Source organism: Sitodiplosis mosellana, unplaced genomic scaffold, assembly GCF_009176505.1.
Source record: "Sitodiplosis mosellana isolate CC-2019 unplaced genomic scaffold, AAFC_SMos_1.0 Smas_scaffold_20, whole genome shotgun sequence".
Lineage (NCBI taxonomy): Eukaryota > Metazoa > Arthropoda > Insecta > Diptera > Cecidomyiidae > Sitodiplosis > Sitodiplosis mosellana.
Genome location: NW_022595262.1, coordinates 1042991 through 1059889, shown reverse-complemented (window position 1 = coordinate 1059889; position 16899 = coordinate 1042991). Strand labels below are relative to the sequence as shown.

The window sequence follows — 16899 nt, the reverse complement described above, 5'->3', positions numbered from 1 at the left end:
TTTGTTTCATTCTGAGTAAAATGTGATTTGCTTTGAATTTGTAAATACACTGACAAGAAAGCACGTAGAATCACACGATCTTTCAATTATAAATTTCCCATTCAGGTTTTGTACTTGTCTTTTGAAAATTTATTTTATACAGCAGGCACAAGTAAGATTTATCATTTTCTGTCGAATCGATTGGGAATCAATTAAATCCTTGTAAATCAGATCGATCAAAATGAAGTGTTTCAATAGAAATTCAAATCCACTACACAGAAGAAACGGTAATTTTCTTTCACTTCAAGCAAGTTAAGCGCATAAATTATTTTTAAGAGGTCTAACTCTATGGAATATTCCATTTGAGAAAACAAAACTCAAAAATCACACACGCACATCGCACATACACACACTTCAGATAAATTTGTGGTTTGGCTATTAACCGTAGAAAATGTAAGTGCTAAATGTTCTTCCCGTTCAGTTATCGTAAAGAATACGAACATCTGTTATCCGTAAATATTCTGATGCTTCGCATTTTCCGTCCGAAATTCAGACAGCAATAACAATAAATAAGTTTTTTTAGACGAAATCGACGGGCATACAAGCTCGTGTTTTTATCGTATAAACAAAAATATTTTTGGCTATTTTCATATTTTCTGCTGCCGAGATACTCGATTCGTTGGCCTATTTATAACATCGACCGATTTCTAAAGCTAATTTTAAGTTACAGAGGCGAAAAAAATCGCACACTTCTTCGGAAAACATTCGATTGAAACCATTTTTCGGCGATACTTTCGCACTGATCTTCGGAAATCTTTTGCGACATGGGTTTCCCCGAATGCAAAATAATCGGTTTCTTTTTATAGTTTATCAAATAGAGATATACACCTGTTGAACAGTTGGTGTGGTTGCTTCTTTGACAATGATGGGTGGTCCGGCTGGTGTTGTGGCCAACAGCGAATCGAACGGTGAGCCTGAGCTACTGGAATGACTATCGGCTGACTTCTGTTGACAAGAGAAGAAAAAAAGAATTTTACAATTAACCTAATTAAAAGTAAACAAAAAAGAATTTGAAATTTAATGAGAGACAAAGGAGTTGCTAATTGCCTAAAGTGACGCGAACGAAACCATTTTTTCTTCCGTCGTAGCGCATATTTAATTAGAAGAGAGAAAAAGAAAAAAAAAGACCAACGCTAGATACATACTCGAAAACTACTTAGTGAGCAAATAATCAAATTGATTTAACTTAGCGGGTGCTGAAAACGACCTAGAAACCTTGTGTCGATTGCGTGCTTATCAATAGTTTTGCAGCGATTCAATTAATTCATTCATGTGGAAAGGTATCACATTTCAAAGGAACGGAAAAAAAATAGTTCATCCTCTTGCAAACAATTAAATGTCACTTTTTATGGCTTTATTCGCGTTTGATTTGAATCTGATATAAAAACGAGACATTTTTCACATAAATCATATTCACAATGATGTTGCAACTGAATATGCATACACACAAAAAATAAGACATTTGATTCGTCGCGCCAATTTCCATCGACGCATTGTCGTTAAAACGTTGTGTTTTCTATGTGCACGAAAATGTGCCGCAAGTGAAATGATGCGTTTTCCATTGGACAAATGAGAATTAAGAGCCAATGCATTGCTAATTTACACGAGACAGATGTACGATTGCCTGCCACGCAAGTGAATGTTTCAATCCACACATGAATGCCGTCGCATTTAGAAAAATGCAAGGAATTTCACGGTTTAATTTATGCGACATGCAAAAATAACCAACTATATATCGCATCGTCGTTGTCGTCGTAATGGATGCAATTGAGCAGATTATAATATTATGCGTGTAAATCGCCATGCACTTGACAGACAGACAAACCAATTTTCATCGAAAAAAAATACGAAACTTATGCAAATTTATTACACGTTCACACAAATGTTGACTATGATAATTTCATTGGATTTATTCAAAAATGTCAACCATATAATTCGAATCGTTTAACTTCATTAATAGTTGTATGCTTAATGTGTTAGCACGATTCAAGAAGCTCGAATCAATATATTGAAATATGCGTTAAATTTGGTTCCTGCTTATGGCATCGATTTTGACCATGAACAGATTTGTAAGCGAAAAACAAAATGAATTCCATTTGCAAACATTGATTGATTCGATTGTTAAGGGCCAATTGGACTGAAACTCGTTTTAACTATTATTTCATTCAATCAATTTGTCATTTACTGCATTTTGTCGGCGTTTTATTTTTCGAGAGAGAAAACAAACCCCAGCCTTAATTGGTTAAACTAAACGTGTGTGTATCATCAACAACACATTAAGATTATTAACTCAATCAAAGTGTTCGGTAATCCGGCGATAAAAATTCAAATTTTATTTTGTAAAATGAGAAAATTTCAATATAAATGGTCAAAGAGCAAAAGGTTGAAAGTTGAAGATTAACTAGTTGGTGAATTTTGATTGTTATTGTGGTTTTGAGACTGAGAAGAAAAAAACTGTTTACAGCCTTACCTGTGACACTTTGTTGGTCGATGGATTTGATGTGGTGGTTGATGGAAATGAATATTCGAGTGGATTTGTCATGGCCATCACAGAATTTAGAATTTCAGGTGTAAGTGGTGTTGTTGTGGCGGTGCCAACCATTAAATTCGATGTGTTTGTTACAGACGGTGTTGGTTGAACAACTGCCGCGGAAGTCGTTGTGGCCATATCCACATTCAATATTGGAACTCCATTCATATTGTCGTTGAAATGATTGTATATGTACATAATATATTTATTTTGCTTCAAACTATTGGATACACACTACACAGCGGTTCAATGCCAATCGAACGAAATAGATCACAATCAAATTTGTTACTTCGAAACGCGCAAGTTCAAACAAATCCGTACACCGTTGGTAATGTCGTGTGTGTGTTTCTTTGCAGACAACAATGGCCAACGCACAATAAACCGCGTGTGCTCAACGAAAAGTATACTGTCACGCTTTTCCTCTTACAAGACACGATTTAAATGGCTGGAAATTATGGCGTTTAATGTAAATACACTAATTTTTCACCACTTCAATTTGGCCAAACACAATAGAATGCTTTTGACGAACGTTAACTCGCTGACAATCTCTTAATTCGTTCCTCGTTTTTTTTAGTATTCAATTTGGCTTTCCGTCTTTGACTACCGATTACCGTGTTCAAGCGTAAACGTCTACGTGTAAAATCGAAACAATCAGGAAAATCTTCTAATTCGTTTTTGTACTTCAAATTCGTGTTGTTTGGTTGTTGGAAGGCCACTATTTGTCACAATTCAATCATTTCATTCTTTTCAATCACCAAATTAAATCACGATCCGTGTCTCTATATATGCTGTGTATCTGCAAAGAAAAAGAAAAGAGAAATTTTACTTTAGAAAAGATTCGAACGTTGAATGAATGGATTGTATATGAAATTTAATTAAGTCAAAATTATTCATTTTATAACTTGTGACTTCTGAGAGCCCTAGAGTTTATTAACTAGCTGCATTTGGTTTTGATTTCGTAAGAAATATATTTCCTTTAGAAATGGTCATTGAACGTAGTTTTCTAGAATCACTTCATATGATGATACACCGAAGCGATAAGCGTGATTTGAATTGGTTACGATTTAATACTTATGGAAAAAACAATGTGAACACAACTCTGATATCAGAACAAAACACGCGAGCATAAAACGGGGCCAAGACTTTGTTTACTGCGATAAAACTGTGTTTTTACACCGACATGGTGTAAATGCCATTTACTAGGTCAATTGAATGTAATCAATTGTCCAATTTCTTCGAATAACGAAAAAAACTGTTAAATAAAATGCAAGAAATAGAATTTTTTGTAACAAACAACGTCACATGGCGTTGATACAAGAAACGTTGAAATGGTTGAAACCATTTTGAAGCGAGCGACCATTAAAAATGCAAATACCTTAACATAAAATGCATTAAGCAAATATAAAAGGATTCAAACCACGACCCAGAACAACAACAAGTTATAGACAGTGTAGACAGAAGAAAAAAAAATGTTTTGATTTAGTTTTCGCTTGAATTGCGATTCAACGAATGTTATAGGGGTTGTGATAATGATCTATATTCATTTCGAGTCTGGAAGAGTACACTTCTGCAGACGTATTTTATGGCTTGCAGATGCAAATATGCCGCCAAATCGTACGAAATGGAAAAGAAACCAAGAAGAAGACATACTAAAGGACTTTTGAATAACAACATCAATAACAATCAAAAAGCCGAAAACCCAACATCCGTCCGTCGTATTTTGGAGACATGTGAGCATAGGCATACACGAAACAGCTATTAACAGAAACCATACAATTTTATAGTCGTTTGTGTTGCTTCTTCTTTTTCTTCAGCCGAAAATCAGATAGAAGAACGCGCTCATATTGCCACAGCCATGAAAACCTGCACAAACTTAAGAATCGTAAAACTGGATTCAGGCAAAAAACGCGGTCTCTCTGTGTGTATGTGAAAACAAGCAACAAAATTGGAATGTGTCTTAGAAATGTCCTTGACTACCACAACCAAACCGATAAACCCGAAAATAACAAAACAAAGACCAATAAGAAGAAGAATAAGAATAGAATACACGATTTTGTGATGGTAAAACCTCGGCTATATTCTGTGGCCCCATTGTTGTTTTTTTCGGTGTTTGTAACGCAATTTATCCGTCAACGCTGAACATTTATTCCGAAAGTGTTTAGACATTGAAAAAAGGAAAGCACTGAAGCAAATGGTTCATAATTTGCGAATAGCCGAAATCACACTAACCGGTGCTGATTCGGCGAACACACATTTTGCCAATTAGAAGGATGGTTTAATGCACATGCGCAACTAATTATATCTACTGGCGAAGAGTTTTGAATATGTGACCGTGTCGAGATTTTTGGACGCGTTTTTTGCGCTCTGTCTAGAATCTCAATGCATCGCACAATGATACTGGAAAACAAAAGCATAATTGTTTATTGAGTTCGCTGTGTCAAAATTATAGGTCACGTGCTGGCGTCTGAAACATATGTAAACAATCATTAATCGGAAGAGTCGGTTGAAATGAACAAAAAAAAACGGCAGTAGATCCGCGATTAAATTGGATTTGACGCCTTCTCTAAAGTGCCACAACAGTTGAGAGTACGGATTCGGTTGGCCGCGCCGCGCGGTAGTAACAAAAGATGTGCTACATCGGTTATTTATTATTATTTTATTATTTTTGTTGTGTGTTCTACCGAAATGGAGATGCCTACACATGACCGTTTCATCCGATGTTTGTTGTATGCAATTAATATATACATATAAATATATATATATATATATGAATACGAGAGTGTTGTGGGTTGGTTGAATCGATTCCGACAATTATTTTTATTTTTTTCTCTTTTCTCATTTCGATCGAACTCACAGATTAGTCTCTCCCTCTATGCTGAATTGCCGTAACTCAGTGCAATTTAATTCAATCGAATTAAATTTACACGAACGATATGTTCATTGCTTTTGTGCGCATATTTCGTGTGTGTGTGTGTGTGTGTGTGTGTGTGTATGTGCTTAATTCACTGTATTTGTATTTCTTTTGTTTCATTTGATTTATGATCATTAGATTTTCTCTTTGAAGCGGCTACATTTGTGAATTAACTTGAGTTTTTGTTACCATTTTTTAAGCATCGATCGTTATCGGTAGTTTATTTTTTTTTATTCATCATTTGTCTGTTAATTGTCTCATATTAAGTGATCATGGTCATTGTTTATTCAACATCACAACCACACAATACACAAATGGTAATCGGAAACGAGTGGAACTGTAATAATAGAAATAAAAAAAAAATTGCACATTAAGTCGATGCTTGTCTATTTGTTCAATGGCATCGGCATTGACCAATGGGTCAGGTTAATTGAATTGGAATTCAGTCTGTTGTGCGATCCTGTTGTAATTGCAACCCATTTTCGCTCTACAAAAGTTCAACGGCAATTTTCGATGAATGAAAAACGGGAACGCAATAGCAGCCTTCTATTCATTCAAAGTGAATCTCAACACATTGACATCGATTTGAGCTAATGCTATACCAGCATCCCATATTCATTGTAAACTGTGTGACGTTGGTTCGGATTCTTTTGTTCGTTCATAAAAAAGGCAACAGCCAATAAAATGACTAAATTTAACGTTTGCCTTTTCCATAATAATAACAATAATTTTCGTTTGCGTTTTTTATTACGCTTACTGGTCCGTTTTTAGTAGCTACAATTTCTTCGTCTTTCTCTATCATATTATGATTTTCAACCCATTCAGAGTATTTAGACTATGCTAGTCTACTGCAAAAAATTTATTGCCTGATTTGAGTAGAACACCCACTCGTTACCTCGTTACAAAGCGCACAAAACGAACGAAGAGAAGAGAAAAATATACTTAAAGAGTGATTTTGTTTCTCGCCAAATGCCCAGATGAAAAATTCATAAATTTAGAAGTCAAATGGTAAAATTTTGTAGGTGGCAAATAAAATAACCCTAAACCAAATCAAAGCAGAAATGATAGTCGGTTGTGTTTAAAATAAATAGCTGGTGGTTTGATTTTATTTTTCTGATATATACGCAAAGCAAAGGCCAAGGACAAATGAAAAACATCAATCGGTTGGCAGTCCCGGCACCGAGAGAGCATTTAATCATTAGTTATTGTTCGTGTACTCCGAGGTTATTCTACATGTTGAGCATTGATTTATTTCCCATCAAATTCACTGGCAACTACTAAAATGTGCTCGTTTTTTGCGTACAACGCCTTTTTTTTATTGGATCAATCACAATAAATTAAACGTAAAACTAGCGAAAACAAATACAACGACGCCAAAATTTAATTGGATTTACTTGGCAGTTTGAACACTTGTCAAAATGCCAAAGTAACACAAAGAGATGCATGTTATGTGCATGTGTGCGTATCTGCTGTGTTGGAAGTTTTACACGATTTTTAGGGTTTTCAATGCAAATTGCAACAAAAAATGCCAGGTCATTTCGAATATTCACCTTTTCTTGCACCCAGCGGTGACGTTCGATGAAGATGCCCAAGTCACTAGATTTAATCGGTTTTTTGTAAGCGCTCAAGCAAATTATTCATAAAAAATAAGGTCTATAATTGCATGAGCACACGAAGAAGTGATGCCGTTGGCAATTTGTGCCCGCACAAACACCACATCATTATATTCCAATTTTCCCGTAGTGAAAAATGTTAAAAATGTGGGAGTTTGAAATATTCACGAAAAAAGTCGCAAACAAAAGTGAGTGAAGGCTAAAAAACGATTAAAGACATCGCTTTGTCAAAACAAAATTTTGCCAATGGGCGATTTTATTCCGCTTTCAAACGCAACTCTACTGCGACTCAATTATAAGAGTTGAGCCAGTATTAGATATGAAGAGATGGCGACCATCCCGTATTGACCACAGCGCCACATATATATTTTGTTAGCGTAGGTTCGGTTTTCAAAAAATGAAATCGATATGACAGCTTTATAAATATGACTATAGTCATCAGCAGATGTGCGGCTGTGTTTTTGCGCTACTGAACTCGAGCCAAAATCCTTGTTCGACCCATCTACAAATTCAAACACAAAGAGCTCGAAGTAACAAAATAAAAAGAAGAAATGCCACTTTCCCATTTTATCAACAGAATAAGTGATGAACAAGATATGGGCAGCCATAGAAAAGTTCATAGTTGTTTATTTTAATTTACATGATTAATTTAATGGCGGTCATATGGTAAATGATTGAATTTATAACGGCTCACTCTTCTAAACATGCAAAAAAACATGATTTTGCGACGGAGTTCATCTTAGACCGCGTGAATGCCTATTTAAATGGATGTGTGTCAATTTAGATGAATGTTTATGGCAATTTAGTTTCGAATTTGTATTCGTCTTTTTCTCTCTATATTTGATGTGTGAGCTAAATTCTTTTTTAGCTCAACAATAAATAAAATTCAAATTGCATTTCTGCACAAAAATTTCAACTAAATACAGAAAAATGATCGTTTAATGGCTTTTGTCTTGTTCTTGTGGAGGTTGTGGTTCACACAAACCGTATCTGTCCATCACGGAAATGTATTAGTGTCCTTCTAGTGTTTTATCTATATGATGATGATGATGAACCGTGCCAGTAATTTACCTAATTGAATCGGAGAATTCGTTGTGGGCTTGGAATTCAATGCGAAAACAACAACAGATAAAATTCCAAATTCGTCGTTCGCGGGCCTAATTTATTATTCATTCATACATTTGGACGACGTATGTGTTTGCGTGGCATATGGATTGGATCGCCTAGATGTATAACTATCAAATGCGTGCTCAAAAGAATTTGATCTTCGACCCGATAACCTTGTTCAGACGTGTGCAAGGGGGGGTATTCCGGTTTTACCCCCCTCTAGGATTCCAAAATGTGGACCCCCCCCCAGCGATGTGGAAAAGTTTACACTAGATATAATCGATTTTCAAAAGTGAGGACCTTTTTTTTTGTTTTTTTTTAGGTCTTCACTTGTTTTTGGACACCCATTGGCAAAATTTTAGACATCCATTGTGGAATTTTGACTGTTTTACACTAGATAGAATCGATTTTCAAAAGTGAGGACCTTTTTTTTTAGTCCTCACTTTTTTCGGAGACTGGTTTTACACTAGATAGAATCGATTTCCAACCCCCCCCCCCCCTGGCAAAATCATTTTACCCCCCCTAGAATTTTTGACCTTGCACACGTCTGACCTTGTTTGGCTGCGTAGAACTGATAGAAATATACGAAAAAAAAAACATCTTGCTTCTACAATTATTGATCGTTTGTTTGCAGAAAATATTAAATTCATCAAAAATAAATCAATTTCATGAATTAAACAAAACGGTGAAGCATAATAAATAATGATTCCCTACTTGAGTCGAAGTTGGTCTTGGCGCCAAAAGCGTATCTAAAACGGTAATAAATTCGAATGTGTTATTTGCCCATTAATTCCATCATTCTGGTGCATACGATATATACTTTTTGCTTGTTCAAAGACTCAACGATTTATGGTTCTGTTTTCTTTTTCACGAGATGACATATTTTCATTCGAAGAATCGTTCACTGAAAGAAATTTCGTTGTGTTTTAAGAAACTCACTTCAAAAAATATTGAAAACAAAATCGTATATTTTTGTATATACAGTCAGTCAAAAAAGTATTCGGCCACCTGTAAACATTTTTTTTTTCTTCATATTTCTGTGCAATAAATATTCAAAGTCAATTCAATTCTTGTTTATTTATTAAACTTGAAGTATATTCTTTATTATTAATAGCATATTTAACAATCACATTTTAGAATGTTTTTGGGACCTTTTTCAGAGAGATACTTAAATTTGACGCAAAAAAAGTATTTGGTCAAACATCAATATTGCATGATTTTTTAAGAAAAAAGAGAATATTTGATATTTTTTTGGGTTTCCTTTTGCGCGACGAACCGCCTGCGTTCTAAGTGGCATTGAATCGATCACATTTTTGGTCACAGTCGTTGGGATTTTGGCTCATTCGGAGACAATCGTGGGTTTCAACTCAGCTATGCTACTGATGCTGATTTGGTGTATTTTTCGATCCAAATGGTCCCATAAATGTTCAATAGGATTGAGGTCAGGTGACTGGGCTGGCATTTCAAGCACATTTTCGATCTTTTTGGACAACCATTCCGTCACACTTTCTGCCGTGTGCTTGGGGTCGTTGTCATGCTGGAACACAAAGTTGGATTCAATGTTCAATTGGCGAGCACTTGACAACAAATTTCTTTGAAGAATGCCTTTGTACACATACTGGTCCATTCTTCCATCGATAAACACCAATTTTCCGACACCCGAAGCAGTCATGCAACCCCACACCATCACGGAACCACCGCCATGCTTCACGGTTGGCGTTAGGTTTTTTGGCTGTAACTCCGTGCCGGGTTTTCGCCACACTTTAGCTCGAAAATTCGATGAAAATACTTCAAACTTACTTTCATCCGACCACATCACCTTATTTCAGTACGATTGAGGTGTGTTTGCATGACGAATAGCGAATTCCAAACGCTTGGCCTTATTAGCTGAACTCACCAAACATTTTTAGTGTGCGATCCGACCATTGTACCCATGTTTTTTCAGAACATTTCTTACCGTTTGCGGTGTAACTTCAACATTGTCAGTGCCTAGGGGCATTTCTCACACAAACAATTTGAGCAAATGTGCAAAAATGTCTATTATTTCTTCTTTTTTATTGAATTGTAAGAAAATGTACTGAAATGACGATATTGCTTGAATAAAAGTGTTCTGGAAGTAGGTTTTAGTTGATCTCAAGGATCGTTCAGAACTGCTCCCGATTCTGGAAGTGGGTTTTGGTGGATCCTCAGGATGGACCAGATCCGGTTTGACAATGCCCTGGCCCATCCTGAAGATCCACTTCCAGAACCAGGAGCAGTTCTGAACAATCCTTGAGATCCACCAAAACCCACTTCCAGAACACAAGTTCAGTGTAAATGAACATTTATTTACACGAATTGATAAAAATTGATCGAATCGGACCGAATGGAAGAATTTTTCAAAATTTATAAGAATTCATTCATTCTTTTCGTGAGAAATGCCCCTAGGTCAGTGCCAGTGATGTCTGCTGCAATTTTTGGTGCCGAAACCTTTGGATTTATTTTGATTTTTCGGACTATTTTCGTTTTCAGCCGATCGCTGATCTTCGACGGCCCGATCTTGATTTGTTCAGTATTGTGCCACTTGTTCTACACTTTTTGATGATTGAGTTTATGGTTGATCGTGGTTTTGAACATATTTCAGCGATTTTTCGATCACTTTTGTTATTTTTGTGAAGATTTATGATGATTTCTCTCTCCTCGAAAGTCGTTTCTTTAGATTTTACCATTTTCCATCGATTCGGCGGTTTTCAAGCTAACTAAATGCGCAAATACATTCAACTAAGTGACAGTTTAGTTGTATTTCACAATATTAAAAAATTTAATTGGCATTTGTCATCGATAAATGTCAAAACAATAGAAATAAATCATGAAATCGATGAATGGCTGAATACTAAATAATAAAAATTTCTTGCGTCGAATTTGAGGGTTGAGAGAAAAAACCTCTCAAACATATTCCAAAATGTGTACACTGTACATTGTACAGTGTACAATATAATAAATTTGCTATGAATAATATAGAAAATACTTCAAATTCATTAAATAAACAAAAATAGTTACGGTTTTTATGATTAAATGCACAAAAAATTGCGAAAGAAATTTTTTTTTGAAGGTGGCCGAATACTTTCTTGACTTACTGTATGCCTCCAACGTGTAGCACATACAAAGGTTGTATTTGTGTGAACGAACGCACCCAAACCCAAAACGATGTTTTTGTCTCTCTTTTCGCATCTCAGTGAACAATATATGTCTCGTTGTGTTTGTTGGATGTGTTTTTTTTTCGTTCACTCACTCAGTCTCACTTTCAATAGCGATCGTTCATTGTTTCACGCATAATAATCGATTCATCAGTAAATATACAATGAATTCTGTTATGGCCCCACGAAATTACATTTTTACTCCATTCTGTGTTTCTTCGCTTCGAAACCATTAACAATGAACAAAACGCTGGATGCAAACAACAGCAACCATTCCAGAAGTCGAATAACCACAACTTAACGAAATTTATGAGCTTGAATATGGTTTGCTCCACAACATTGTTGTCAACTGCTTTAGTGAAAATATCGCACAGATGTCACAAAAAATGAAAACTATTCAAACACTTTATTTAGAAAACACGTACGCAGCAGAGATTTAAATCACATATACCCTAAAGAAGCTGATGCTTTGAAAATTTTTACATTCATGTCAGATATTCTATGCTAAACAGCGAAATTAAGATTGAATCGACTGATGTGTGGCCATAAGAAATGAGAATTTGTTATGTAAACTACCCAAAGCACCTTGAAACACACCTTCTCATCGATTTTTATGCTATTTTTTTTTGCTAGCACAAGCAATCAATTCAACATTATTGAAATTGTCCATGTGACTATATTGATTAGATGGAATGCGAACAACCATCAACAGTACTGAGCAGAAGCAGGACGCGAAGTAGTGACAAACACATTTTTGGATATATGCTGAATCACTTTTCGAACAACAATTCAATTTGTAAATAAAAAAGAACGATTCGTTTTCTGAACTTGACATTTTTCGTTTTAGTATCTCTTCATTTATTTTTTTGCAAGAACCGTGCTCAACATACCTTCGCAATCGACTTGTGAGTCTATTGAGATCAAACACAATTGACAAGGCATTGTGATTGCTATGTTTATTGGCTCTGGGCTAAGAGCTCTATGATTAAGCATTTGTGTGCTCAATGCCATTATCGGCACGTCAAAGGAAACATGCGAATGCGAATGCTTCTATTCCAATTAGTTCTGAATGATCCATTTTTAGTTGGAATTGAGCGTAGCACATATTCCATCAAATTATATCGCTATAATACCCGAAATGTTTCATATGGATTTTATTTTAATTGCGTTGTATTTTTTTTCCGGATAAAATGAGCAAACCGCTGAAAAATGTTCGAGTTTGTGTGTATTTTAGAAGAAAAAAAGCGTATTTATATGGGTAAAATGTTTTGTTTCATAATACCGATCAATTTGGTTCGCCTTTGACACGACTCATTCATTTGTGGTTTAAAAGCGAAGAAAACGATGACGAAGTAAAACAAAACATTCATCACATCCAGTAAGCTACATTTCAAAAGTCTCTTTGTTAAAAAAACCAATAATTCACTGTGGCAAAGTCAATAAATTAACCGAAGACATAATAAAATTACGCATTTTTTTCTCTTAATAAAAGCGTGCCATTGATTATCAAATGGGACCGAGCATATGCATTGGAACTGTGACACATTCGGCCAAATTAAATAGAGTTGTTAGGATGTTAGGACTCGTAATTAAAGAACAAGAAAAAAAAACTTTGTTTTCCTTTTCACTCTAAAGCATTATTGGCCATTAGCCGAAAAAATTCAAAAGTCAAAATATCATCCGACGCGTTTCATCTTATTCACTCTTCACATATACATACGCGCACACATCTCGCCCGCTAATGAAAACACTCGACGCGGCTTTTCGCTTCTAATTAGTTATGTGAATTTGAAATAGGAAAATTTATGCGTTTGCTTAAAACGTTTTGTGAAGAAAAAAATAGCATGAAATCTGCCAAAAAAATTACAGAATAGGTGATCTTTCAAACTCCATATGGCAGCGACTAGAGTTTTGGAAGCACTTTTTAGAGTGTAAAAAGAATTATGGTTTTATTTTTTGTTGAGTACATTGAATGAATTTTAAGGGACTACATCGAAAATTATGTTTATATACTTTCTATTGACGCACGAGCATGCTTTCATTGCTCAAGATCAAATTTTAGTTCTCTAATCTTCAACGCCTGTACTTTGTTTCAAGTCACAGATGTGAATTATATTAATTCTATTCCGTTCTTGATTAATTTTCATAAAGTATATTAATATCAACTATAATCGGAAGTCAAATCTCCACACATTTGTATGGTACTCTTGTGAACTTGCGTTTGATTTCGATAAGAAAGTAACATTTAATTGATAAAATGTATTGCGTGCGGAAACGATGCGTGCATTATAGTCAATGCCCAATTCAATATGCCGCGAGTTAATGTTTTATATATTTATGACTACAATAGCCAATTGCAGTTAATGAAACTTTTTCATGAATTTCCAAATGAAATCAAGATGAATTATTGAATCTAAACTAATTTAATTTTGAATGGTTTTGAATTCGAAAACGATGGTTTCACTTGTTGCCAACCAATTTTGAGGCAATCAACCATTTTGGAAGTGTATTCGTATTACTTATGCTATTAATGTTCTCGAAATCATTACTTTTTCGGAGGTTTTTGCCATTGTTTCCCGAATTTGAGTCATTTTTAAATAGACGGCCCGGCTCTTTCATCTGTTTTATAGCCAAAGCCGTAAAGCATCATGCGAAAAGCAATGAAATGGGCGAAACGAATCAAAAATATTTCAGCTTTTGGGAATATTTCGCTGTAAATTGTGCGTCACAAAGATCGTGATATTGGTTACGAAGGGATAAAACAACCAAACATGACTGTGAAACGAAATCTCTGAAGACATTCTGACACCAAACAAGTCGACAACAGCTGTTGCCTAAAATCTTAAACAAATATTTCTCGTAAAGTGTTCGGCGTTGCAGAGATTTTTTTTTGCTTTCCATTTAAATATTGTTATTTTAAATTTAGCCTGTGTATGTCTTGAATTCATGTTGAAAATAATCGCCGTCAAACAAATGAAGAATTTGTTGATTCCAGAATGAAATGTGAATGTGTATTAGTGGACTATTTTTGGAATACTATTGTAAACATTAAGTTGACTACAATTAGCTCGCATTTGTTGAGCGTAAAAATACACAGACAAAACAAACAAAGTGTCGAAGGGACAAAAATTTGCAATTTTATTACATAATGACAAGGAAATTGTCGCCTAAACCTGCACATACATACATTGAATGCTGCTAGCTTAGCGTTGTGGTTTTTGGTTTGGGTCTTTGTGGCTTTCTTCATTCTGTATGTACGCGCTACAGACTTTTATTTAAATATGGATTATGAATTGGTCGCGAGTATGTTTTTTTTCGTAAATACAGATGAAAATTTATGCGTTTTCCGCATGTATAAATTGTCGTGGTTTGTTTAAATGCTGTGCAAAGAATGAATGCTGTAGATGGAATGAAAGAAAGAAAGAGAAATAGCGGGAGAAGCAATTACCATTCGAAGTGGTCGTATGGCAATTGGAATGCCATATATGTGTAGTGAAAATTGATGAGTGCACCAAAGAATGTTAAAACAACAACCGATCGGCTGCGTTCATCGTCTACGGTTGAAAATTGTTGTGCGTACGCCGCAACAATTGACAAGCAAAATAATAAAATAATTCAAATTATGGAAAAAATGCAAATAAACATAACAATAAAATGGAATGACGACGACGGCGACGACGACGACGACGATGATGGAGAAAAGAAGAGCAGGAGGAGCTTTGAATCTTTTTGCCACTAAGAGCAGCAAAAGAAATCCGAAGAAAATTAAGTGAAAATTTATCAGCCATTACCATAAAGTATTCTGGAAAAAAAATGAAGACAACGACGACGAGATTGAGATTGTGATAAAAATTGCTTAATGCTTGAGTGCGCTTCGATGAATGAAATTTGCATGCATTGAATACAAACTCGACAAATTCAGCGAGTGTGTGTTATTTTTTTTCTGTTTCTAATTTCGATGGAATCATTTAATTATGGTGGGCAACACGCAGTAGGCTCATTAAAGGGACGTGTGAGTGTGATTTTCAGTGTTGCCCTTTAATGAAGTATAAAACCTCAATAAATATTTGACTTAGCCACTCCGATATAATTCAACCAAAAGTACACGCAAGTACACGTTGGAGTGCTAATAAATCTTCGCCGCGTCAACCTTGAGCTTACAAACCAAATTAATTACTTAGATCGACTCCAATGGGCGGTGGTAAATGGTATAATAAGCTGGCCAAAAAAAAAATGTTTCAATTTGAAATCGACACCATTTACACGCATTTGGAGCAAAATGGCATTTTTGCGTCGATTCCCGGGGTTTTTGGAAACTTGTGAAACGTATTCGAAAGCAAACCGAAAACAAAAACTACAACTGGCAAATCATACGGTAACAATTTTTCAAGAAAACGGAGAGCAAAACATATATATCGAATGATTTCGTTAATTGGATTCCATTCACGCAAAAGTTCTTAATCTCTTTAGTTTTATTCACTTGGGGGGTCACTTTTACCCAATTTGGAGTGTCTGCTACTTTATTTCTCGATTGAAACGGAACGACGTTGTTTTTTGTCTAATCTCGTTTACATAAAAGCAACAGTCGTTGCGACGGCGTTGAATTATTGCCAGGTGAAGGATAAACAGAGGGTAAATATTCCATTGTAACGAATATATACACACACGCACACACACACACACACACACACACACACACACAAAATAAAATGCATGAAAATTTATGGAATCGTCGCGTGCTATTTTTGTGTTTCCATGAAACTGGGTCGATACCAAATGGCTGTGTTTTTGCACATTGTTTTAGAAGAAATAGTGGAAGAGCGAGTCAAGTGAGTTGTTAGAATGAATTAAAAATGCAAAAGAAATAAAAAAAACTTCTGAGTTTTTACATATAGAGGTAAAATGTCAACACATATATGCTTATTTTAATTGTCATGAATTTATGCACCATCTCAATTTATTCGATATTGATTACATTCCGAATAGATATATTAACTGACATTTGCCGCACAGTGCTTTCGACCCATTTGACATCGAACTCTATTGATATTGTTTAATTTAATCGGGTTCTAAGTTTCAATTCAAGAGATCATAAATTCGACGTGTGACCACTTTTTGTTCCATGTATAAAACGATCAACAAATGTTAATTGAAATCAATTGAAAGCGACAATTCACGAGTTAATTACATCAAAGCTCAGGCAAGCATATCCAATCAATATGCAAAACACATTAAAAGCAACGTTTTATCAAATAAGTTGGTGTTTTTTTTCAAATTGCCGGCGCATTCTTAGTACTGTGTGTAATAAATATCGAATCGATGTACAATGCACATTGCACTCGTTTCGAAGAATTTTTTGTTCGGAAATGTGTGGTGCTTGCGCCTTGCAGTTTGACGCAAGTATTTAATTGAAAGCAATAAAAACCGAAAAACTATAAGACATAAAATTTAGTGTGTAAGTGCGTGCATTGGCGGCAATAACCATTGTCCCAGTTTCGTAATTTTCGAAATGAGGATTCAAAT

General features: G+C 35.2%; 1 protein-coding gene across 24 annotated transcripts in view; it reads right to left on the bottom strand.

Annotated features, from left to right (window-relative positions):
- Nucleotides 1-16899, bottom strand: part of LOC129568489 (activating transcription factor 3) — a 63846-nt gene that overhangs the window by 2027 nt on the left and 44920 nt on the right. For 21 of the 24 annotated variants that reach the window (XM_055446452.1, XM_055446445.1, XM_055446455.1 and 18 more), the window contains 2 exons: nucleotides 2510-3365; nucleotides 868-984 (listed from right to left, as the gene is read on the bottom strand). In XM_055446452.1, the coding sequence (XP_055302427.1) occupies nucleotides 868-984; nucleotides 2510-2767 (375 nt within the window). In that variant the 5' untranslated portion in view covers nucleotides 2768-3365. Of the gene's footprint in view, nucleotides 1-422; nucleotides 516-867; nucleotides 985-2509; nucleotides 3366-16899 lie in introns of those variants that run through there. The other 3 variants (XM_055446466.1, XM_055446464.1, XM_055446467.1) reach the window with 2 other exon arrangements.